At 35.9% G+C, this 23,325-nt stretch overlaps 5 protein-coding genes across 9 annotated transcripts; 3 read left to right on the top strand and 2 right to left on the bottom strand.

Moving 5' to 3' along the window:
* Nucleotides 1-873: 873 nt before the first annotated feature.
* On the bottom strand, nt 874-2,511 carry LOC114746601 (uncharacterized). Its single transcript, XM_028934829.1, has 2 exons — nt 1,769-2,511; nt 874-1,123 (listed from the first exon to the last, which is right to left on the bottom strand). The coding sequence occupies exons 1-2, from the start codon at nt 2,509-2,511 to the stop codon at nt 874-876; spliced, it is 993 nt and encodes a 330-aa protein (XP_028790662.1).
* A 3,504-nt stretch (nt 2,512-6,015) lies between these two features.
* Nucleotides 6,016-10,289, top strand: LOC114746606 (uncharacterized). 3 transcript variants are annotated; one of them, XM_028934835.1, is made up of 10 exons: nt 6,079-6,096; nt 6,807-6,972; nt 7,048-7,145; nt 7,260-7,734; nt 8,096-8,213; nt 8,325-8,428; nt 8,844-8,929; nt 9,110-9,219; nt 9,495-9,527; nt 10,019-10,289. In XM_028934835.1, the coding sequence occupies exons 3-10, from the start codon at nt 7,055-7,057 to the stop codon at nt 10,100-10,102; spliced, it is 1,101 nt and encodes a 366-aa protein (XP_028790668.1). In that variant the 5' UTR covers nt 6,079-6,096; nt 6,807-6,972; nt 7,048-7,054; the 3' UTR covers nt 10,103-10,289. The 3 variants fall into 3 exon arrangements, with proteins under 3 accessions (XP_028790667.1, XP_028790668.1, XP_028790669.1); XM_028934836.1 differs by having other exon boundaries at nt 6,807-6,935; XM_028934834.1 differs by lacking the exon at nt 6,807-6,972 and having other exon boundaries at nt 6,016-6,096.
* Nucleotides 10,290-11,919: 1,630 nt separating this feature from the next.
* On the top strand, nt 11,920-13,899 carry LOC114746602 (uncharacterized). The gene is made up of 3 exons (XM_028934830.1): nt 11,920-12,471; nt 13,337-13,872; nt 13,896-13,899. The coding sequence occupies exons 1-3, from the start codon at nt 11,959-11,961 to the stop codon at nt 13,897-13,899; spliced, it is 1,053 nt and encodes a 350-aa protein (XP_028790663.1). The 5' UTR covers nt 11,920-11,958.
* LOC114746608 (uncharacterized) lies at nt 13,866-15,695 on the top strand. Its single transcript, XM_028934838.1, has 3 exons — nt 13,866-14,569; nt 14,647-14,714; nt 15,112-15,695. The coding sequence occupies exons 1-3, from the start codon at nt 13,946-13,948 to the stop codon at nt 15,455-15,457; spliced, it is 1,038 nt and encodes a 345-aa protein (XP_028790671.1). The 5' UTR covers nt 13,866-13,945; the 3' UTR covers nt 15,458-15,695.
* A 1,681-nt stretch (nt 15,696-17,376) lies between these two features.
* LOC114746597 (uncharacterized) lies at nt 17,377-23,039 on the bottom strand. 3 transcript variants are annotated; one of them, XM_028934824.1, is made up of 4 exons: nt 21,612-23,038; nt 21,344-21,464; nt 18,408-20,766; nt 17,377-17,900 (listed from the first exon to the last, which is right to left on the bottom strand). In XM_028934824.1, exons 1-3 carry the CDS (start codon nt 22,848-22,850, stop codon nt 18,416-18,418), a joined length of 3,711 nt encoding a protein of 1,236 aa, XP_028790657.1. In that variant the 5' UTR covers nt 22,851-23,038; the 3' UTR covers nt 17,377-17,900; nt 18,408-18,415. The 3 variants fall into 3 exon arrangements, with proteins under 3 accessions (XP_028790657.1, XP_028790656.1, XP_028790655.1); XM_028934823.1 differs by having other exon boundaries at nt 17,377-17,898; nt 18,391-20,766; nt 21,344-23,039; XM_028934822.1 differs by having other exon boundaries at nt 21,344-23,038.
* Nucleotides 23,040-23,325: the final 286 nt, after the last annotated feature.

Genomic DNA, 23,325 nt, shown 5'->3' on the forward strand with positions numbered 1-23,325 from the left:
TTTAAATTGATTAGTTTTACACTGACTTACTGGAGAGCATATTAGGCTATCAATTATCAAAATGAGTTTTTTTTTTCCCGCAATAATCATTAGTATGAAACGAGTGATTCTTTTTTTCAATTTCCTTTTGTTGTCCTGCCTCCAGTTTTTGATATAAAAAAAATAGATAACTAATTTGTGAATATTAAGCAAGTTAAGTTAGTTATTTGTAATAAGTTGATGTTGTATTCCTTAAAATGTACTTATTAATTATGTGTATTTGAACTGTCCCTTCATCGAAATTTCCCAACATATGTAATCACCATAAAGATTGTTTGAAGTGGATTGCGGTCTTATATTTAGAATTAAATCAAATTTTCAACTAACTCTGATATTAAGAAGTGGATGCAGTATTTTTATACAAGAGAGAGATTAAATGTCATGTTAGTGAATTCCCACTTTGCCAACGATGCTCTCTGAGGTTGGTGTACTTCAGTTTCACTAACAAATATTTTAAGTTTTTCATTGGTGGTTTATAATGGCAGTTCACCGGGATTGTATATTCTGAAACTAATGAAATTTAACTGAACTTGCTAGCACGGCTTCTAAAACAAATCTTTTTCTTTTCAACATATCAAGAGAAGAAAACAAATCATTTAGATTCAATATTTCTGAAGGCTAAAAGGCTGAAACAATTTGATGATACCAAAAAAAAAAAATCTCAGAAAAACAATTAACACATGCACACTCAAATGCGTTTGAATCCTCTTAAATTTTTCTTTCTTTTATACAAAAAAAAGGCGACAGTCAAAATTAAAAGGGAGAACAACACTTTCTTTTGGGTAACTGAACAAGGCATATTTTTATTGTGTGGCCTCCATTAAAGTGGTCAGTTTAAGAAACAGATGGATCCAAAGTGGCCGGAGACATGGCCGACGGCGACTTGGTGTTCCTGGGAACATATTTTCTGGCCCAGAGATGCTTGCCGTTGATGCAGAATTTGGATTTGCGTGTGGTGCCTTCAATGATGGCTTCCATCACATGCATGAACTCAGGACGAAGAACCAGACGCGCATACAGTGGTTGCCCCCCCACACTTTCCGCCTCTTGCATCAACACAGCTTCTATCATATCTCCATATCGTCTGTTCATTTTTTTTCAACACCCAAAATTATCTCTCAGTTTCACCAATAGCAAAATACACAAATACCCTTATAGTCAGGTTGCTCTCTTATAAGTGGGAGGTTATTGGTTTGATATCACTTAAAATCTACTGATTGTTATATGCATGCCCTTCTAATTTAGGCGGAAAAAACTAATGATGCAACACACTACCTTCGATTCTAAATATAAGAGCTAGATGAGAAGTTCATTTTGATTCTAAGTACAAGACTTCGATTCATTTTGTTTCTAAAATTCATATTTTTTGTGTGCCAAAGTATTCCTATTAATCTCACATTTTAAGGAGAGTTTCATTAGAGAATAATTCCAATACATATGACTAATAAGAATATTTTAGGCTCTCAGAGGACTAAACATAGGCTGATCTCTTGATTCTTCTTTGTATTTTTTCCCCTTATCTTCAAAACCTTGTACTTATCTTTTGAGTAATAATATTTTTTTTTACTAAAAAAAATAAGGGTATTTTAGGAAAGCTAATACTTATTTATTACAAAAAATTAATTTAACTAATTTTCTTAATATTTACTGATTAAATATTTAGCTCTTATATTGATGACTAATAATTCAAAAGACAAAATATTTTTAAAAAAATAACTGGAGGGATCACCTGGAGAAGAATTCACGAATTTCAGATTCAGAAATGGGGTATCCTTTCGAGAATGTCAAGAATATGGTCCTATCATCTGCTGCCACCACCATCTCCTTCCTCTCGCCTGATGCATCACCTAAACCTTCAGTCACCACTTGCAGTGGCTGTGCTTGTGGCGGCACCACCGCAACCTCAAAACCATCATTAACATTGTATCCCCCTCGTTGCTTCATCATGTACGACGTATGTTCTTTCTCAGCCCTTTTCTGCAGCAAACAATATTGCACAACAATGTCATCAAAAGCTCTGTCGCAAACATTGTTCATTAATTCCATGATCGCTTGTTTTATGCCGACTCCATTCTGGTGCACGAAATGGAGGTTAATGCCACTGTTAGTGATTTTCTGGGTCAAAGGCAAGTCATGGTATTTGAAGTTAACGTCATTTTTGATGAAACAGTACTGGTCGGTACTATGAATGCAAGTGAAGATCAAAGCTGCTTCATTTGTGAGATCAGTGAGCAAAGCATCAGGCCATTGAAGCAACTTGGAGACGAGTTTGAAATCTTTGGTCGTCTTCTCCAACCATAAGAATAAAGCCATGAACATTGAAGCTTGCCTTGGTTCTTGACCGATATTGGCCACTAACCTGAGGAAGAGCTTGCGATCTATGCCATGGAAGTTCTTGAAATCTTGTTCTGTAATGATCACTTTAGAAGTTGAGTCTACAAAGATGGAAGAAGAAAAAGAAGAAGAAGCCATTGTTGTTATGAGATGCTAGCTAAGATGTGATTTGTTATATACATTGAAATGAGTGATTGGAGTTACTAGTACTGTGGTAAGCTTTAGAAGGAAAACAATATATGAGTCTCGTGTTTTCCATTTATGCCAAATATGTTAAAGTTCTTATGTTCACACTACGTTTACTTAGAAAATTAAAATGTGATAAATAGTATTTTTCTTTTTATAATGATATGCTACCATAGGTTTGTTAGCGCAAAAAAAAAAAAAGGTCTCATGTCAGAATAGGGGGAAAAAAATCCTGTTGCGATAAAAATTTACAATATTTAGGCATAAATTATTTGGGAGTATCATATGTCAAATCGTTGTTATAAAACATTGAGAAGTTTGGATTTCGAAATGTGAAAATACTTACAGTTTATAATTTGTATAACAAATTGTATTATACATAATAAAATACTTCTCGAATTCTAAATGTATGAGCTATGTATATCGCAAGAGGTCAACGATTGCACGAGTTATTCAAACAATTCCAATCAGCCCCTGTCACTATGGAAGAACATATAATAACTATTTATACCGAAACAAATGATTATTTTGTTTCATTAAGAATTGGATAGGTAAGAAAATTTTTTGTTGGGTTACGTGCTTACTAATTAGTGAATTGATTTTGATTCTAAATATAATACCTTAATTCATTTTAATATTTATTGTTTTTCCAAACTAATTAATGTAACTTTTGACCAAAAAAACTATTTTATACAACTTATAAATTGATATATAATTTAATGTTATATAGAGGATATTTTAGGGGGATCATGTCATATTTATTCAAATTAAGTAATTTATTTTGCTTTATTAGTCTATTCAAATGAGTTAAGTAGCATTTATATTGAAAACCGGAGGATTATATGATAGAAGAGGAGAGTGTTCCAAATATATAGTTATTCTTAAAGCAGTGATAATGGATGTATAATAGATATTGCATATTTAAAATTTTGTGCAGTGGAATTCCTTTTCATATATTCTATTTTTAACAAAAGCAAGCAAGGCCTGGAGCGGAAAAAATTAATCTTGTTCTTTTAAAATACTCTCTATAGCTTCAAGTTCAAAAAATACTATTATATGTAAATAATACTACCCCCGGTCTTTTAAGACCTCAATCCATTTTGTCTTCCTCCCCACAAAATATTCCTATTAATTATAAGGTATTTCTATTAAGAAATAATTCCAATAATTCAATCCACAGGATTGAAGAGAATAGTTTAGAAAGACCAATATATATTTATGACAAATAACGGACGTAATTAATTTTCTTAATAACCTCAAATTAGTTATCTAACTCTTATATGAATAATAATATGTAATATTATGATAATACATTGTATATCTCGTATTTTGTGTGATAGAAAAGGGAAGTATAACCCCCTCCCTGGATGACATCCAACTCCCTGCTTAAATGGATATAACACACACACACACACACACTAACATATAATTAACATCGATTAGGATTTAGGAGAAAAATAGAAGGATCAAAAACGGAAAACATAATATAAAAGTTTTGTCAGAGATTGTGATAATACCATATGTGGCTATGAAAGATTTATTATATTAATGAATCCAATAAAAGGCATAACAGATTCATTGTAATTAAGTTTTTGAATTCGATGATACATAATACATTAATGAATTAATCAATTGGAATTGCATATATTACCTATTTATAAACTGAAAAAACAACAAAAGTCCGAGCAATTTCCTCAATTGAATTTGTCTCTGCAATTTGAAGATCCATTAGATAGCATTTCCTTGTTTTCAAATCCAAGTTTTTTTTTTTTGCTAAAGCATATATATCCTCCTATTAGAGTCAATTTTATTCGAAGCATTGTTGGGTACTAAATGTGGGTACCTCTCTTAATGAGGATGCAAATCTTGGTTTGTCACTTTGTGAAGGATTAACCCCTTCTGCTAGACTCAACTCCTGTTGGTTTTTTCAAATCTAAGTTGCGTTCAGTGCTTTGTTACTTCACTGCTTTTAGTTTTTATCTGGTGATTGTAGGATAATGAATTTGGACCAAAAAAAAAAGGACAAAAAAAGAGAGAGAGGAGCAAACTCACATCTAACATGCTGGGGTTAGCTAAATGCTTTTCTTTTCTTTTTTTTGTTGAAGAAATGCGTTTTTTCAATTCACCCATTTAACCTAAACTCATAAGTTGACCTGTATTCTTCTTTCTAAACCTTTCGACTCCATAGAAGCCGGCCAGAGTATCATTTTTATACTTTTGAAAACATTTCATTGCATATAATAAGAAAGAGCCATATATAGTACAATTTATTTACATGGAATAAAACTTACTTATATATCAATTAATTGGACAATACCTTGTTATTTTTATCTTTTTGCAAATCATTATATGAAGAGTAAATACTATCTCTGGTCCTAATTATAAGACCTCATTTGTAATCTATAAACAAAGTCTTATAATTAGGATCAAAAGATGATCCAAAAAATTACAAAAAAAAAAGGAGATGGAGAGTAAATTAAAAAATGATTAAAGAATTACATCCTCATGATATAATAAATAGACAATACTTATGTTAACTTCTTTATATCTATTGTGTCAAGTTCTTTAATTATACATAGTCATATGTTTTTTTTAAAAATATTAGCATTTAATAGTATTTAATTATAAATTCATATGAAACAAAAAAGGATACATAACTATGCATGATTGGAGAATTGATATAATAGATATAAACAACTTGACCTAAGCTTTTTTATAATAGAAAAACAGATTCTGTTTTTTTTTTTTGGCCAGGACAAAAAATTTCCGATGTTCTTCACTGCATTGATCGGCATCCGTTCGCTTTGCCTGCAGTTGGAAGATGTCAGCCGTTAGATTAATCTGACACATCTAAAACAACCAAAGTGGCAGGATCCTCAAGACGCAATCCTGGCCGCTGAATGCTGCGGTGATTCGACTTGGGAAGTGGTTGGTTTGATTACCGTTGTTTTGGCCACTCAAAAGAAACCCTTTTTTTGGCCAAAAAAAAAAACCTTCAAAGAAACCCTTTGAGGCAGTTTTGATTCGATGAAAAGGGACGGTTTGGACTTGCATCGTTCAATGGCTTGGATTTCTTTTTGTGAATTCCACACGCGTCTGAGTCCAAAAAAAAAAAAAAAGAGAATTCCACACGCGTGGATGCTTCAGATACATCCAATCAATCTAACGGTCCTAAATTTTTGAGGTGCAGGAGAAGAGGACGAACGCTGAAGAAGAGGGAATCTGAAATTCGGAACCGTTGCATCACTGGGGGCTCAGGGGCGAAGAATCTGTTTCTGTGTGCAGTCATAATCTCATTAAATTTTCACTCTTTTCAAAATCGACGATCAGACTCACTCTTATGCTTCGCTATTAGCTCCATAGGCATAGCTTTTTTTCTCGCATTGTTTGACTTTTAATCTTTACTTCATCTTGCTGTAATCGTCGTTGACCTCCAGAGCCTGGACACTGTTTTTCTCTCATCAGAAGCATGGAGGTGGACTAAGGCAAATTCAAGGAAACAGGGGGCTCTTCTGAGAAAAGCTTCCAAGAACGGAGGTGATTTCCTCTTTGTCTATGGATTCTCTGTTTTTGGGTTTTAGTTGCAGAGCTAGTGTTTTGATAGGAAATGCTTATAGTACAGCGCTGAATTTGATCTCTAGAGCATTGAAAATTGAGCAACAGTAATTTTTTTAAATTGAAATCGAGGTCGTGATTATTTGACCAAAAGAACAAATTTCATTGCATGGTATTATGTCAGTGGGAGTGATACCGAGTGCTAACCCGTATTTCCCTTTTACCGAAAATGAAATCTTTCCATGAGTTTCAGTGGGCTCACGTGGTACAGTATCTTTATTCATGTATTAGCGGTTGTTTCTTGAGCGTTCTCCAAATGCATAATTTATTACTTGTGAATCGATAATTGATAATTGATAATTAAGTAATAACGATTCTAACTTGAAACCTAACTCAATCATGATCATTTGACCCCCAAAAAGAAACAAGATTTAGATTATATGGTATTATATCAGTGATACTGGTAACGAGTGCTCTAAGCATCGACAATGAAACAGTGGGCTCACACGGTATAGATTTTTTTTTCCTTGTTCTAATTTTTGTTTCTTTAACAGATTCCGAGTGCGTAATTAACTGTTAATTCAGTCTGTAAGAGCTAAGCGAGGTGGATAATTTGGATTACCTTTTTGGCCATCCATGTTTCGCTCTGATAAATTATCTATTTTATTCTGTAGATCTATTGGTACGACTAGGATTGACTTTGGAGTATGCAATTGCATTCTTTCGTGACAGCTGGAAGCAGAATAATATAGTTCCATAGGTGCAGAAAAATTATATGCATTAGCTTCTCTACTGCGGCACTTCATGGAATGCACATAATAGTTAGGCGCCGTGCACATGGGTGTTCGTTGCCATTAAGTACAGCGAGACTTGAGAGGATTTGATCCTTCGACAAATTGCTTTGTGTAATTTTCTCTTTTACATTCTTGCCAGCTAACAAATGTCAGTTTCAAGGTTTCTCTTCAGTAACGGCATCCTCTTGCACACCCCAGATGCTCCTCCAGTCAAGGTCCTCCTTGAAGCTAATCCAGGTAGATACACGAGTAAAATTAAATCGTACACACTATACTAGACACTTATTTTTCTCTCCTTTGATTTATTTTGATTTTAATTACCATTTATCTTTTAGCTTACTTCTATTCCAGGTGCTTACACAACCACACGGACTCATGACCGTGGTTCCTACTTATTATTTTGGGAAAGACACATGAAAAGACTTTCAGAATCCATACATACTTTATCAAACTTAGCTCCACAACTTCTATTTAAATCTGACAAATCTACCAGTTCGTCACCATCATCAGTAAACTTACCAATATGGCAACCCACAGTTCAGATGCTTGTTAATGATTCCATTAGCAAGGTCTTACCAATTGCATTGAAAGAGATAAATGATTGCCAAGAACTGGCTATTACAACTCTTGTTTGTGGTAATTTGGATGCACTGAATGCACAGAAGACTGTGGAATGTGAAGAAAGATTAAGTAAGACTCTTGAGGTGCATGTTCATGTTGAGACTTATATTCCCCCTTCATTTGGTATAAGGGATAATGGTGTAAATCTGGCTTTGGTGGGCTGGGGGAGGAATGTCGCATCTGCAAAGTATTCAGATTGGGTAAGGTAAGTTTGTGCCTAGAAAACTCAGACACCTTTGAAAGGGAGTACTGCCCATTTCAATGCATGTCAAACTGTCATATTGGACACGACACGACACTTTATATCACATTTAGATGCTTAAAATTTTGTAGTTCACTGTCAATGTCAACGTGATATCATCCCATATCCGTGTCCATGCTATCTAAACTTCCCTTTTGGAATTGGAAGTCTCATAAGTATCAACTTCAAGCCAAAAATTTTGTTGGGATAAACTATGAATATACATGTAATACTGAAGTTCTTGTCAATTTGTTTCCTAGGTTATTGCTGCCTGCAGCGTTTATGTTCCTTGAAACTGTTTCCTGGATATTTGTCTATATTGCAGGTTGAGGCAGAGTCTGGAAAAGCTCAGGCCTCCTTCAGTGACTGAACTGTTGCTGTCAAATGATGGTGATCAAGTGCTTGAAGGTTGTATAACAAACTTCTTTGTTGTTTGCGGCAAGGTTCGTTTCTCTGAAAATATAATGATGGATAATATGTATGCTTGACTTACGGTATCATTTCCTATTTTATGTCTCAATTCATGAGATTCCCCTCTGTGTGATTGGTAATAGGATACGAGCAATGACAGTCACAGAAATGGAAACTCTTTTCAAGTACAGACAGCTCCTATCAGTGATGGCGTCCTTCCAGGAATTATACGTCAAGTAGTGATTGAGTATGATGTTCTATTACGAACCTTTAAATTTATCTACTGATGCATCTTCCTTTCCTTTCCACCATTTGCATTCAAAATTTATTGCTCAAGAATTTACTTGAGATGCTAGATTTGGGGGCTTTGTCTCATAGTGGTTATCGTAGAAATACTCACGTCATTTTTCTGGAGTTTGCAAATCTTAAACTCAGTTAGAAACAAAAGAGAACCTGACTTTATCCAATAAAAGCAGATCATCTTGGTCACTTATGAGTGATGATTTCAGCGTTATATGAAACTAGAAAGATTGCCTCGTCAAAGATCTGGTAGTAACATCACGCCATAAAAGATAGGGTAATACCATGTTTGCATAGAAAAGAGATGAAGAAACATCGTTTATTTGCTTGTGTACCATACCACTGATCTTCTATGTATACAGAGTATGTAGGAGCAATGGAATCCCATTTCGTGAAGTTGCACCATCATGGTCAGATCGTGAAGTGTGGGAGGAGGCATTCATCACAAGTATATATTATTTTTCTTTTAATAATTCTATGTTCTGGTGATGGATCCCAGTCAATGACATTTGTTTTTTTTCCCCGATTCTGAATATTTATCATGTATTTCGGCACAAATTAATGTGAAACTTCAGATCCTGGACTCTATTTGCAAACACGATTCACTTTGGACCAAATAATATTGCAGATAGCTTGAGGATTTTGCAGCATGTGGATAGTGTTCAGGTTCCGACTGATTGGCAATCAGTCCATTCCAAAACGTGGAAAGATGTTTCATGGGAAAAGAAGCAGTTTCAGGTGCTAACTTACTAAGATACTGAAATTACGTACACTTATAGGGCTTGTCTGGTACGGCATGGGAAGATGATTTCATTTGTCAGTGCGCAAAGAATATCACATAGTTAATCATACTCTGGTCATCATCATTAATCAGCATCTATTTACTTTCATTACCTTTTTCTAAGAGTAGGTACTAGATACTTATATTTTTGTCCACGAAATTACTTCTTATTTCTTCATCCTATTTCCCTTGATTCCTTTCATCTCATGCACCAAATCACCTGTTACTGCAGGGGAGACCTGGGAAGATCACTGCTATAATCCAGGTGACTTTATTTGTTAGACAACCAAAAGCAAAACTTGTTTCTTCCTCCATATGATTTGCCTATGCGCTTTGCACAAGCTTTGTTATGCTTTGACTTGTACTACTTTTGGTTCTTAATGTAAGAACTAACTAAGGGTTGGATTTGATCTTAAATGTAAAATATCAATTTATTTTGTGTCCCACATTTATGATTTTTTCCCTAAAATATTCCTATTGATTGTAAGAGTTTCCACTGAAAAGTAGTTCTAGTACACATGATTGAAAAAAGTGGTTTAGGAAAATCAACATACATTTGCTACAAATAACCAACTTAACTAATTTTCTTAATCTTTTCAAATTACTTATCTAACTCTTATATTAAAGACCAGAGATAGTATTATACTAACTTGTGTTGTACATGGGATATGATCATACCTCACTTGCCTTACTTTTTCTGAATCATATTTAACAGCAGTGATACAAAAGCCAAGTTGTCTTTTTTATTTTGCGCAGGAACTGATTATGGAGAGAGCAGCACAGGAAGGGTACGCAAGCAGTAACTTTATGAAGTGTGATCAAACTTCTGCTGGTATGTAATGGTATTAGTAATGCAAGATGAGAGGAATAATCTTCATTGTGATTAGTAAAGTGGTAGATGAATAATTGCTACGCCGATAGTTCTTCCTCTCTGCTGTTTATGGCTTGAAGCACATTCTTGTAATGAAGGATCGAACCTGTGATTGTTTTTCATTTTATCCAAAAGGATATTTAGTGTTGTTGTTGTTGTGAGGCAAGCCCCCTTCCCGGGGCAGCACTGTTGGGTCAATCTTTCTTTTATTGTTTTTTTTTTCCCTTGAGAAGAAGACAGAATGGTATTAATAATAAATGAAAAATAGTTACGAGCTAACCTGAACTATAGGATTAAAACGGCAACTAAAAAACCTATAAAAGGAAGTAGAAGCTGCTTGAAAAGGTGAGAGTAAGAACGCATGAAGCATAGCTGGTCCTATATTTGCAGTGTCACCCCTCACCGCCGGGTACGTGGAATTAGGAAGCCTGGGACGTAAATATCGTTATCCAAGAATTAAATCATTTATTTTAAGAGAGAATGCATTTTGCATACACAATTAATGTTATTGACTAAAAGTAAATAATAGGAAAAAATAACTGTAATATAAGCTAAATAAATATTACTTAAAGGTTTATTTATTAACATGCATTCAAGTTATACAGCAGTCAAATTTTTTACCTGTTTAATTTTTTAACAAAAAAATAAAATTAATTTTACATGATTTATTTAAAAAATGAATTGTTATGAAATTTATATTTTATATTCTAATATTGAATATTGATATTGGTATTTATGATAATGATGTTTGATTATTAAAATACATTTACCTCTCCTTACCCCAAAAAAAAAAAAAACATTTGCTTCTCCTCTGCTCGGTTTTCTTTCAAATTGATTTAAAAATAATTTAAATTGAAAATGTAAAAAGTAATTACATGTTTTAGTAATTTTTGTTATCACTATAAAATGATTTGCCCATGCACGTCATATGGCTCCAAATTCGGATTTTTACTAAAATTTTAGGGTAATTTGATCAATAACAACCCATTAACAAAAGGATGAGGTAAATGGATGAATCGATGACTTACAAATTACTAGTCAGCTTCTCGGAAGGTTGCTTCAACTTTTTTTTTTTATTTTCCTTTTTCTGTTTTTTGCCGTCAATCTTTCTCTTCCTTTCTCTCTTTTTAAAATCACGGAATAGAACAAGTGTATGTATCTCTAAAACATTATTGTCTATTCCATTTTTCACGCATGATACAAGAATAACTTTTAGCCAATTTATTAAAATTGGTATTATAATTTTTTTCCAGGCACAGATATCATTCCATTAGAGGTAATTATGTTCGAAACATTATGAAACACTAAATGTGGGTATATATTATGACGAGAATTCAAATATTGATTTGTTATGTTGTGAGGAATTAGTCTCTTCTATTATACCCAACCATACTGGTAATATGAAAATTATTTGAATCCAGCACCAGCATGTTATATGAAAAAATTTGAAAATTCGGCCATACTATCCATAAATAATAAAATGGCATTCATTACTTTGCTCAAAAGAATGCATCCACTATGCGTTCAAAAAGTATTGTTACTTGTTAGCAAAAATAGAAAAGGCAGTGTTGATTAAGGTTGGGGACACCAAAACAGATTTAAAATTGGGCTTAACTTCCGGCCCAATTTGATGTAAAATTGGGCTTGACTTCGAATTTTGAACAGAACCCAAACCCAACTGTAAGAATCTTTTGAAGCTGATGATGGCGCGGGATAGTGATTTCGTACTTCACATTGGCGATTCAGTTCCTTTCTCCTTCTCGGTGCAAAGGATCCCCAATCCACAATCTCAATCCTCTTCTCGGAAAATATAAAGCTTGAAGCCATGCCAAAATTACCCGATATACTGCTTCACCTGCGTCGTTCCCATGGTGACGGAGCTGATACTCGCAACGACTTCGATCTCTGTGGTGTGAAAGTGAAATTCAAAGATCTCTGTCTTCTCTCTGATGATCTCTTCAAGCATCTTCACGTCAAATTTGAACATTTTTTCTCCACTTTGCGGGATCTATCTGAAAGTGGGTCTCGTCAAGTGCCCGGATTGCAGTCGAAATTGTGGGAAATTGTTCAAGACCTAACGTTGGTTCTCAGGTCCTGTCTCATTATTTTGACATTGCTCGAGTCTGAACAGCAGTCCCTGCTTAAAAAGTGCCGCTATATCTGTCAGATTTTGAATATTTTTTATTCCATTGAGGTGAATGAGAGAAATGGAAGAGCCCAAATTACATTTGAGAATATGGGCTCCTGTGAATTCAATGCTAGCAGTGCCGAACTTTCCACACCTGCTTCTTTCGAGTTAAATGATCCTTGCCGTCCATTTCTATGTTCAGTGCTGGAGGTAATGCTGGTTAGCGGTTATTCTTTTTTCCTTTTTTCGGCTATTGTTGCGATTATGCCTTCTGCTGTAACCTATTATTTCGTGCACCTTTTGACCGTTCAATGTTCATAACGCCTGATGGGCAAATGCAATTAGTTTTTTTTTTTTTTAAGTTATTTACATTTTTTTTCCATTGAAAACCCACGTAGTCAGCTGCTTGTGATCTTCTTTCTTTTTTGTGAAATGTACCAGCTTTCCCTCATCAGGGTTTGAGCGACCCGCTAATTACAATTTAACATCATGAGGTGTTGAAGATTTCTTAAATAATTCATATTTTTACCAACCAGAACAGCTTTGAATAGAATAATCCAAACTGCACTTTGAAAGAACCTCTGGTTTAAAATAAAAAAATAAAAAAAATAAAAATAAAAAAAAGGGAGGACGAGGAGGAGGAGGAACGAAAAGCTACTACTACTTTTAGCAGAGAATTTTCCCGGGTTGTACTTTTATTTTATCCCTAAGTAGATTTACTTGTTAAGAAATGTTAAGCCTTCTACTGGGCCATAGCATCCACTTCTCTGTTCTCCATGAACGGCCACACGTCAGACTAGTATTATTTATATTTTTTACTGAAAAAGTTTGGAGCTTTTCAGGTTTCTATTTGTCTTTTCTTCATTGCTCTTTAATTTTATTTGTAGGTAGCCTAAGGTAATAAAATGTGTAAACTTTTCCTTTCCTCGTGTTTTCCCGTCCTTTTTCTTGTTTTGATTAACAAATCTTACCAATTGTATGTGTCTGTTTTGTTCATAATAATTAGTATAATTGAGTAGCATGATGAATTTTGGTCAATGCACTTGGAAAATGACTAAACATGATGTTATCTTAGGCATTCGCGGATGAGTGTTTAAAGCATCCATCTTTAAGGAAGTACATTATGTACATGGAATCATCTTCTTCGATCAGAGAAAAGGATTCAACATTTCACTTGAACCATGGTTATATTGCGAGTGTCCTAGAGATAACATCTGCCCATTTTATGCTGTCAGTTACTGATGAGCAAGCACTTGAGAAGTTCATCGCCAGATTACTTCGGCCCTGTGGCAAGGATTCAAGAGATATTGAACTAAGTTTAGAAGCTTCCATATCATTGCTGCTCAACCCTATTTTGCTTTCTGCACCAAAGATGTTCCAGGCACATGTAATTTCATTAGTTTCTGAAGCCATTGGTCATGGCTTATCTTCTCAGAACTTGGTTGCGGATAGCCTTGTGGACTGCTACCTTGCAGCATTTGAAAGATCAGTCATTCTGTACTCAATGCATGCTTCTAGTTTGCAGACGGATGGTTATTGCATAGGATTCAAATGTTCTAATCATTCTTATCTACTTCGAAGAAGCCAGATAAAATTTGAAACCTACATTCAGCAAGTCACAAAGAACAATTTAGATGATCTTGTATCAAAACTGGATGGTTCATGGGATTCTTATCACTGCAAAATGTCATCCAAAACGGAAGCCAACCGTTTGACTGAATATGTTGCTTATATGAAAGAAAGCCAACATATATTTCCTGATTCATGCAGGAACACAATTTTCTCCATCTTAGAATGCATTATTCGTAGAACTTTCTCTGAAAATGCCGCTGGGGATGAATTCTATACAAAGAAAATAGCTGGTGTTCAGGATATATGCCTTCTCACATCAATATTGAGGTTAATGAGCATATCACTAATTCAAGCCACTCGGTGCCTAAGTAATGGTGGTAATTCAGGTTGCCTGAAGACTTTGGAAAATGCCTCTTTGCCTGAAAGATATGATTTCTTGATCAGCACTGTCAGCTGTTTCCAACAGTGTGATATATGTTTACCCATTCAAAACATGTTGTCTGATGTGATGAAGAGTCACCGTGCAAGGCCTAAACACTCCAAGTCAATACTTCACTTTTCGGGCTTGTTATCTTCAAGTTTAATTCATGGATTTGATATCTTGGCAAAGGCATGCATATCTGTAATTACGGCACTGATGTATCTATTCATATTTGTAGAGGGGGATTTAATTGCTTCAGGATCATTGAAGGATCTACCACTGCCATCAGAAATGCCAGTGGTTAAAGCTAGAGAGGTGAAGTATGCCTTCAGTTTTCATATACTTGATAAAGAGTTTGTATTTCAAGCTTAAAATCATTGCTGCTGTTGCAGGATGCTGTAAACAAAACTAGCTACAAAGTTGCATCAGAGTTTCATAAAATTTGGGCACGTCATTCCAGGTACACGATGCTATTACTAAATTACACAAATTCAATTATTCTATCACGATAACTGGATTTTCATTGTCCATTTAATCATATGACAATTAACAAGTTTATTTGAGTTAATGAATTTATGCTGAATTTTAATGTACTCCTTGTAAAATCTATCACCTATGCTATCCGCTACTGATATCTTTTACGTTCAGTTCCCTGTATATTTCAACAATTATTAGATTCCGTCAAATTAATGGTATTTGATTGATTCAGTCTTTCCCGATTCTACCTTTATCGTGCTGATATTCATCGATCATCAAAATCTGAATATATGAGTTGATAACTGTTCAACCTTAACTTCATAATCCTTTCTTTGCTTTCTTGACTCCCCAAGTAATTTTCTTCCTTTTACTTCCCACAGAATGAATGCCCCATCAAGCTTCCAACAAGGAACCCAAGAGACTGAAGCAGAGAGTACATGGACAGTGCCAGTTCTTGATCCTTTCTCCTTTGACATAGAAGAGGAAACATGTAATGGTGAGATGTTCCTTGAATGCATTCTTGAAAAATCCAGAACATCTGATTATGCTGATCTAGTGGACTTCGTTGAGTGCAAGAGAGGGAAAGACTATCATGGCTGGTTGAAGAACCGAGAGAAATACCGAAGATGGAAACGTCACAAAGTGGATAATATGAGGAAGAAGAGCAAGAAAAAGTTGTGGAAGGTTCTTAAGTGTTCGAAGACATCACTTCCAAGGAAAAGATGAAACGCCAGAAGGGGTGAAATATATGGTACATAATCTGTGCTTCCATGCTTCTTGTACATGTCTAGTAGTAGCCTCCTTTGCCTCTTTTGATTAACTAAATATTAAGTCTAGGCTCTAGAGGTTAGAATTATAAAATTTATGTACGTAATGATCTGCAGGTTGTACTCCTCCGGTCCTAATGATCTAGAGGTTGTATTCAATCTCTTTTGTATTTCCAATTTATAATTTGCTCTTTAAATTGTCCTTATTAATTTCACTTATAAGGTGTTTTATTAAAAGTTACTCTTTCTTATCCTTTTTATAGGAGTTTATTAACTAAATTACATGGTTTAAAAGTAGTTAAAATTAATTAAAAATAATAAATATATAAGAAATGAACTTCCTTATTTATAAGAGACAAGTAAGAGAAAGAAAGTATAAAAAATGTGGTAAATCATTTAATTAATGCAATATATAAAGTTCTTTTTTTCAGTGAAACAAATGTAATATATAAAATTAATTAGGGGCAAAAATGATAAAAGACCACTAGGTAATTCAAATTTCAGGATCTTATTTTTATAAAAAAAAAAAAAGGACCGGAAGGAGTAGTTTTCAATATAAATGATTAAAATGGTAATTTAGAAAGTTCAAATATATTTCTTATAAATAAATACTCAACTAATTTTTTAATATTTACAAATTAATTATTTAGCTTTACATTGTAAATTTTCTCTCAATATGATGAAATTGTTTTTTTTCCTTTTTATGTAGAAAGTGAAACTGAAGTTTTACCAGGGATATAGGTCCAACGAGACAAAAATTAGGTTCACCGGCTCCTTAAATCTCTCCCCAGCTTGACCCAAATGGACCAAGCTTGGGCCCAAATATCTTGTTTCCCGTTTGTGATGGGATTTGCTTGCAAAACCCAGCTATTGGTCACATTTAGACTAATTAGCCCTCAAAATATTTCAACTGACTTTTTATATGTAATTAAATAAAAAATGAACATGAAAAAAATACCTCTAGGGGAAAAAAAAAATCTTCCCTTCTATCATATCCTTCTCTGAGATTTCATGTTATCAGACAAAATTAGATCCTCAAATTCATCAAAATTTAGAACTAAAATTAAAGGATGAAAAAAGGGCCCCCGCTTTATTTTGGGGGGGGGGGGGGGTTCCCTAAAAGAAAGCTTGTAACTGTAAGTCAGCGCCATGAACCCCCCCGCCCTCAAAAAAAAAAAAAAAACAGATGTCCTGCCCTACTCTACAGGTTAGTGCCCAAGTATACTACGTTCACCAAAAAAAAATTGCGACATGCTTCCATAGTCAATTGAATAAATTATTGGAAAAGCAAAATCGACAACAAAAGCTGAAACACTCCAGTTTTGCGAATTCCCTTTTGCCTGGATTCACCCTGTTAGTCATAGTCTGGATTTATTTTTTCAAAAAAAAAAAAATCGATCTGTTTATATATATATATAGAGAGAGAGAGAGAGAGAGAGAGAAGAGCCAAACAAAACGATAGCATTAACATCGGAAAAGTACCCCTGATGTGTTCTGATATGAACCTGGACGTACAAATAAAAAATGCTAATATGAATACGTCAAAGGCTATCTCATTTATTTGGATCATTTTGTCACGCACTATTTTTTGGGCTGATATTTCACTACACCAATTAGCTGCTCTTATTTTTCCGGGACCCGACAACTGGCTGCTACGGGTCCAAACAGAGCCTGTGAAGAGTTTGTCAGGAGAATGTAAAGTCACGAACAGACGAAGCGTCTCTCTTAAAATGATCCAGTTTTATCCCTCGCGTTGTTCACATCAGAATGTTCAAAGTCAAATTTTGGACAAAATGTGACTTGCACAGGTGCAATATTAGGTCATCGAAATTGCATAGAAGCAACACGGCCATCTCATAAACCAGAGTGACCATATTATAACTCATGAAACTGAGGTCTCATTATATTTAGGCCTTTTATATAAAACCTCAAACACTGAATTACAAAGACATCAAAAAAGGAAGGAATAGTTAGACAAATCAGATCACCCAGGCTTTTGGAGACTTGTATGCGCAACATTAACTTCTATTCTTACAACATAGAAGCATGCCTACCAAAGACTACTATATATTTAACATAGAAAATCATACATGACAAGTAATCAGCCTAGGACTACCGAGTTTCATATCGAATCCCAAGTTAGAAATGGCGGCTATTGAAAATGCTTACAGAAAACTGGGCAAAAGAGAAAACTAAGGAACGACAAAATGGTGCATCCTGGCTAGCTACCAACAAAAGTAATATTCTGAACATAATAATGGATGACCAGATGTATTAACACTCCGGTTACCTCCAGCAGCCTATCGTGGACAACCAGATGGAATTAACAGTCTCACACAGAAGTTCCCTCAGTTAAATGCATTCTCTGCCAAATCCTTTTCAGCTTATATACGACTTCATCCCTAGTATGAGAATGGAAAATGCGATTAATTTTTAACTTAAGATTGCAATTAGAAATGCAAGACCAAGTATAAGATACATAGTGTACACAGCAGCAAAAATATGAACTCCAAAAAGGCAAAAACAATTTTCAGTTTTCACCAGGAAAAACCATAATCACACCTTGGTAAGAGCAGTTAACATCCAAACAAGACAGGCAATTTAAGGAATACAAAATTCTATTTCTTCATACTGAAAACCATATTACTTGACATTTTTAAGTCAATATCCAATTGAAAAACAGGTTATACCTATCCAAGATTCTACATAACCATCCTGGCCTGGATAATAGTTTCAATTTATTCAACAAGCCTTATCCACTAGGTGGTATAGTTTCAATTCATGATGCTACAAGTCCAAGTGAGTGAACAGAGCACAGTTACTACATTATCAACCACGGACACTGGTGCAAGCACTGAGATTAATCATTACAGATGTTGCAAAGAATACAGCAGTTCAAAGGCACTTACCAAAGAATTCAGACCATATTAACTTCGAAATTGGAGAGATCAAGATGCATCTCTTGGTCATGTGTTGTGGCGACAGTTGAAGCCTTAAAAAGTGCACTAGGGGTATAGTTAAGCTGGTAGTTTACAAGTATTGCTCCAAATATGTTGAACTTTTTAGCACTGTTGAAAGCAACCTCTGCATCGGCACACTTTTTAAAAACCACTCTGGCGCGGCTGCCCACTGTGTCAACTTCTGTTTCAGATTCCTTAAGAGGTCCAAAACGCCTAAACATCTTATTAAGGTTTGTCTCTGAGGGAACAGAATCCAACTCCGCAAAGTTCATAACAAGTTCAGCAGGGGATTTATCATCTATATAACCAGAAGGTTTTTCAGAAGCCTCCACATTGCTGACATTACTGTTGTCAGAATACCGTTTCCTGGAGTAGGGCCTACGACTCACTTGGACAGGTTTCTCTGGATCAGGAAGCACAGATTGATTTTCTTTTTTCCTGCTTCTTTTTGATGGCTGCTCTTCAGAACCATTTTGAATGACTCTATCTGTCCAATAAGTATCACTCATATCCTCAAATTCAAATGTTTCAGGTAATCCAGCAATGGCCTGTTTCTTCCTTTTAGGACCAACTTTATTCGGAGGGGTGATCTCTCTTTCAGAATAATTTCCTACAACTATTGAGTTCCTGAAATCAGAGAAGAAACTTACAATAACACTCGAGAACTTACAATGTTCTACTGGATCTTGCGCTGCCCACTGAAGTAAAGATAGCAAATCATTAAGTGATGAATATTCTGCTGGGTCAATTGGCTTCTTAGCCTCCTCAAGATTTTGAGCAGAAACATCTTCAGATGCATCCCCAGAAAGTACATCAGTGTCTTCATCTGGCTTCTGGGGCCTTTCACCAGAACTCCTCACTGCAGGAGACCCTGTAAGTTGACTAGCAACCCTACGAATACATTCACCAATTTTAAATGATGGTTTTGAGGAACTGGAAACTTTTGCAACGGAAATTGTTTTCCTCCCATCTTGCATCCCAGGGTCATCAGCATATGGATCGACAGTCCTCCTTTTCTTGGAAGCAGTAGGGGAAACTAGACTGTCAATGGCTTTCTCATCCAACCAATAATCATCTGGAGAATCTAAAGTCCCACCAATTAGTTCTGACAAGCTTTTTTCTTTCTTTTTAGGATACATACCATCCTTCAAATTATGTTTACGTTTGTGGTAAGAGCTGTTGTGGATTTTTGAAACTCTATGACCAGCAGAAGCTTGATCAGCATCCTTGCTTAGAGGAGTTTCATTACCCTCGCTAGCATTATTCTCAACATCTTGCATTGAGCTGTCTATATCACAGTCCAGACCTCCACAATATTGAAATTCAGGCAAGCAAGAATAACCCTTTAAACGATAGAATGCAAGCAACTGAGCCTTGGCAATCCCAAGCTCCAATCGATCAAAGCCACCAGTTGGGCACTGAGATAAATTTTCCAAATAGTCTAGTAGTTTATTGGGAGAAAAGGAGTTTGCATCCAAAGATTCATCCGATGCATGTTTTAAACTTGTTTCTTCTCGAATCCCAGCATTTTCAACAGTCTGGAATTTGACCTGGTCATAAATATCTTTTGGTACGCAGGAACATGCCAGCCCAAATTCTACTCGTCTTGAGACTTCATCTATAGCACAATCTACAGCATTATGGAATGATTCTGAATTGCTCTGCTTTTCAATATTGGAGAAATGTGCTCTAAAGGGCTTCAGCTGAGATGCTTCATTCCAAGCAAATGTTCTGTCCCCAAAATATGCCACCAAAAAGCAGTCCTTTTTATAATGCTTCATAGCCTTCTCTGACGCATCTGACGGATCAAATATCTGTCCAGGCCACCATGGATGGCTTCTCACCTTACCCCAAACCATATCTGAGACAGAAAAGTCACCTTCCTTTTCAGGTGGCAATATAGAGCTAGCCTGACAAAATCCTCCTGAACTTCCAGCCTTCGTAGCCATGTGCTTTAAGGCTTTCTCATCCATTGAATTGTGATGGTCCTCACTGTTATCTTCTTTAACTTCAATTTCCTGACTTGCATGTGAATCTGATTTCTCACAAGTATCACCTAGTTGTACTTCAATGGTCTGCCTAACATTTGATTCAACCTGATCATTACTTGTCATATTCTGGTTGACATGCTTCAAGGACATCAACTTCTGATCATCTGCAGACAATGGTGCTTCATCATTGGATTTCTCCTCCGCAGTACCCATTGACGAAAAAGTCCCCCCATCAGCAGTTTGATTATTTTCTACACTCCTGGAGTTTGTAATAGCCTCTAAATTATTGCCAACCACACCAAAAGATACCGATGTGCCTGCATTAACAGAATTACAACTTCATTATCTTCACTCAAGAATATGTTCATTTACAGCTGAAATTTCAGTCTCAACCACTAATTAAGATGAAATATTCGCAGTTACAGCCAGGGATGCTCATGTGTGGGTTGTTTAAGAATGGAGGGAGTTTTCAACACAAATCACTCATTGATGTGCAGGTCACACATGTGGCAAACAAAATTCTACAAATTGCAAATATTCAAGTCAACAAAAATAAAGCATTCAAAATTAAAACGTCATATTCTATTAAAAAAAATAATTATAACATGAATAAAATAGTTAACATCATTAAAAGAACTAAATCTTCCATCCTTGAAGTAAAAGTTCCATCTCCAATCACAGCTTAATGCCTTAACACAAGCAAATTATTATTTGTATAATTGCAGGTAGAAGGGAACAGATTTAAAAAGTCACACTGTCTAATTTATTAAGGAAGACTCTTTTTTTTGGAGGGGGTTAGATTAGGCTGAAATTGCTTCAGCCCAACCCCGTGCTATGAGTTGAAGGAACTGTAACCTACGCCAAAAATGTGATCGGGGTCGCTAGTAATTTTACCTTGAATATTAGCATTACCACTCCCTCTGTTCACCCTTGCTGAGTGATCTTCAGCTTCCTCCTCCTCCCCTTTATGCAAAATAACATGTTTGACATCAGAAACATTTCCATCTAATCTCCCCTGTTCCCTTGAACCAGAATCGACCAGATCAGGATCACTATCGATATCGATTTCTATGCTATGTTCAGAACTTTGTGGTCGTTCAGATAAAACACACCCTGTAACTCCATCTCTCTTAATCAAAGAAATTTCTCCAACATTACAAACCTGAGCATCTCTCTCCATGCTTGAAACCGCTGTCTTGTAATTTTCAGAATTTTGTCCTCTGCCATGTAAAGCAAGGCTTTCTGAATGGCAGTCTTTGTCAATCTCCATCCCCTGCCCAGTATCGGAACTGACATAAGAAGCATCAGAAATCATTTTCTTTTCCATGCATTTTTCATTCCTAATACACTTGTCGGAATTCAAACAATCCTTGTCCGCATCTACTTCAACACCAGAAACCACTTTTGGCAGACTGCCTGAGTTTTCACCAACTTTATCAATATCCATTGACTGCTCTTCAGCTGACTGTAACTTTTCATCAGTAGCATTAATCTTCATATTTTCATCTTTGTCATAGATACAAGCCTCTTCCTTTAATGTTTTATCACCCTCCTCATTAGCAATTTTCTTCTGTCGATCACATGATTTCAAGGTCACATCATTTCTCCCCTCCCTTGCTCCTTGATCTACCAAGTTCTTCTGCTGCTGACTATCCTTTTCAACTGATTCACTATGCACATTTTCTCCATTTAATGAACTAACAGCTGTCGAACCTCCTAAAGCATTATCACATGAAGGATTTGTCAACTTATCATCCGGAACTGCAGCTTCCTGGGCATCATTGTGCTCAAGTCTGACATCCTCCGCCATGGGCAATTCTGTTCCTTCAAGTGTGGAATTGACAACTGCCAAAGAGCCGCTAACTCCAGTTCCCGTTTCTTCTTTCTGAGCTCCATTTTTCAAAACTGGAGCTCCCTGCATATTTGGCACATCTTCACCTCTCTCTACGTTGCCATCCTTCAATGTTCCCCTTGCAACATCCTCCTTGCCCAGCGCTGCAACATCATGTTGGGCTGTGGGATTCTCACTCTTAGATTCTAAGGATTGCAAATGGGAAGCCTCAAACCCGGCCTCAGCCTCATTACCCACCCCAGAGTCTCCACCCAAAGATTTCATATCATTACCGCCGTCGACTGATCCGCCACAAGCCACTTCATCACGCAGCTCTGCTTCATTTCCACGAGTGCAAACACCATCTATGTACACATCAGAACCCAATACCTCCACCATTATGTCCTTCTCGCTGCCCCCTCCAGCATCTTCACCACCCAACCCCTCAACCTGACCCTGACTAGCACAGTGCACAGACTCCTCTAGGGTTTCACGAGCTCCGTTCTCATTAAGGGTCGCAGTGGATTCTGAAATTCTACATACAGAGACCTCCTCCTTCGATTTTTCCATAAAAAGCGTATCTGAGTAAAGTGCAGAACTCTTCGGAAGAAAAGGAGAAAAAGGAGAACCCCTCTTTTAGCAATTTTCGGAAGAACGTAGCAAAAACCTAAACCAGAAAACTGCGTATAAGTTTTCTGTGCCCTAAGCCATATTCAAAGACAACGAGGGAGAAGAAAACCTAGGAGTCAAAGTTATACATGTAACAAAGAAAAAAGACGAATCAAAGGGCAAAAGAAAAGATGAGTAGAGTACCCGGTTAGATCTTCAGGTAGTGAAAGCTGAGAAATTGTTTGAAGTTTGGAGAGAGAAAGAGAGAAGACTAGGAAGCGAGTATGTGCGCGCGCGTGCAGAAGCATAAGGTGGGGCTGCGGGGACGCGAAAAACAAAAAATGAAAAAAAACAAAAGGGAAATAAAAACGTAATTCTCACATCCGAATATAATGCGCTTTTGCCCTTTTCACCCCTTTTGTGATACGTGTCAGTG

The sequence above is a fragment of the Neltuma alba genome, unplaced genomic scaffold (assembly GCF_004799145.2).
Source record: "Neltuma alba isolate B1F8T4 unplaced genomic scaffold, ASM479914v2 tig00005074_pilon, whole genome shotgun sequence".
Taxonomy (NCBI): Eukaryota; Viridiplantae; Streptophyta; class Magnoliopsida; order Fabales; family Fabaceae; genus Neltuma; species Neltuma alba.

Bases quoted from the DNA above. Each gene is read 5' to 3' on its own strand.
- LOC114746608 (XM_028934838.1), top strand. From the start codon at position 13,946: ATGTCATCCAAAACGGAAGCCAACCGTTTGACTGAATATGTTGCTTAT. The intron at 14,570-14,646 runs GTGAAGTATGCC...CTGCTGTTGCAG, and splicing joins CAGTGGTTAAAGCTAGAGAG to GATGCTGTAAACAAAACTAG. The intron at 14,715-15,111 runs GTACACGATGCT...TACTTCCCACAG, and splicing joins ATTTGGGCACGTCATTCCAG to AATGAATGCCCCATCAAGCT.
- LOC114746601 (XM_028934829.1), bottom strand. From the start codon at position 2,511: ATGGCTTCTTCTTCTTTTTCTTCTTCCATCTTTGTAGACTCAACTTCT. The intron at 1,124-1,768 runs GTGATCCCTCCA...AAAAATGAACAG, and splicing joins ATTCGTGAATTCTTCTCCAG to ACGATATGGAGATATGATAG.
- LOC114746597 (XM_028934823.1), bottom strand. From the start codon at position 22,850: ATGGAAAAATCGAAGGAGGAGGTCTCTGTATGTAGAATTTCAGAATCC. The intron at 20,767-21,343 runs GTAAAATTACTA...CTGTTAATGCAG, and splicing joins TGGTAATGCTAATATTCAAG to GCACATCGGTATCTTTTGGT.
- LOC114746602 (XM_028934830.1), top strand. From the start codon at position 11,959: ATGCCAAAATTACCCGATATACTGCTTCACCTGCGTCGTTCCCATGGT. The intron at 12,472-13,336 runs GTAATGCTGGTT...ATGTTATCTTAG, and splicing joins TTCTATGTTCAGTGCTGGAG to GCATTCGCGGATGAGTGTTT.
- LOC114746606 (XM_028934834.1), top strand. From the start codon at position 7,055: ATGTCAGTTTCAAGGTTTCTCTTCAGTAACGGCATCCTCTTGCACACC. The intron at 8,429-8,843 runs GTATGATGTTCT...CTATGTATACAG, and splicing joins ATACGTCAAGTAGTGATTGA to AGTATGTAGGAGCAATGGAA. The intron at 9,528-10,018 runs GTGACTTTATTT...TATTTTGCGCAG, and splicing joins AGATCACTGCTATAATCCAG to GAACTGATTATGGAGAGAGC.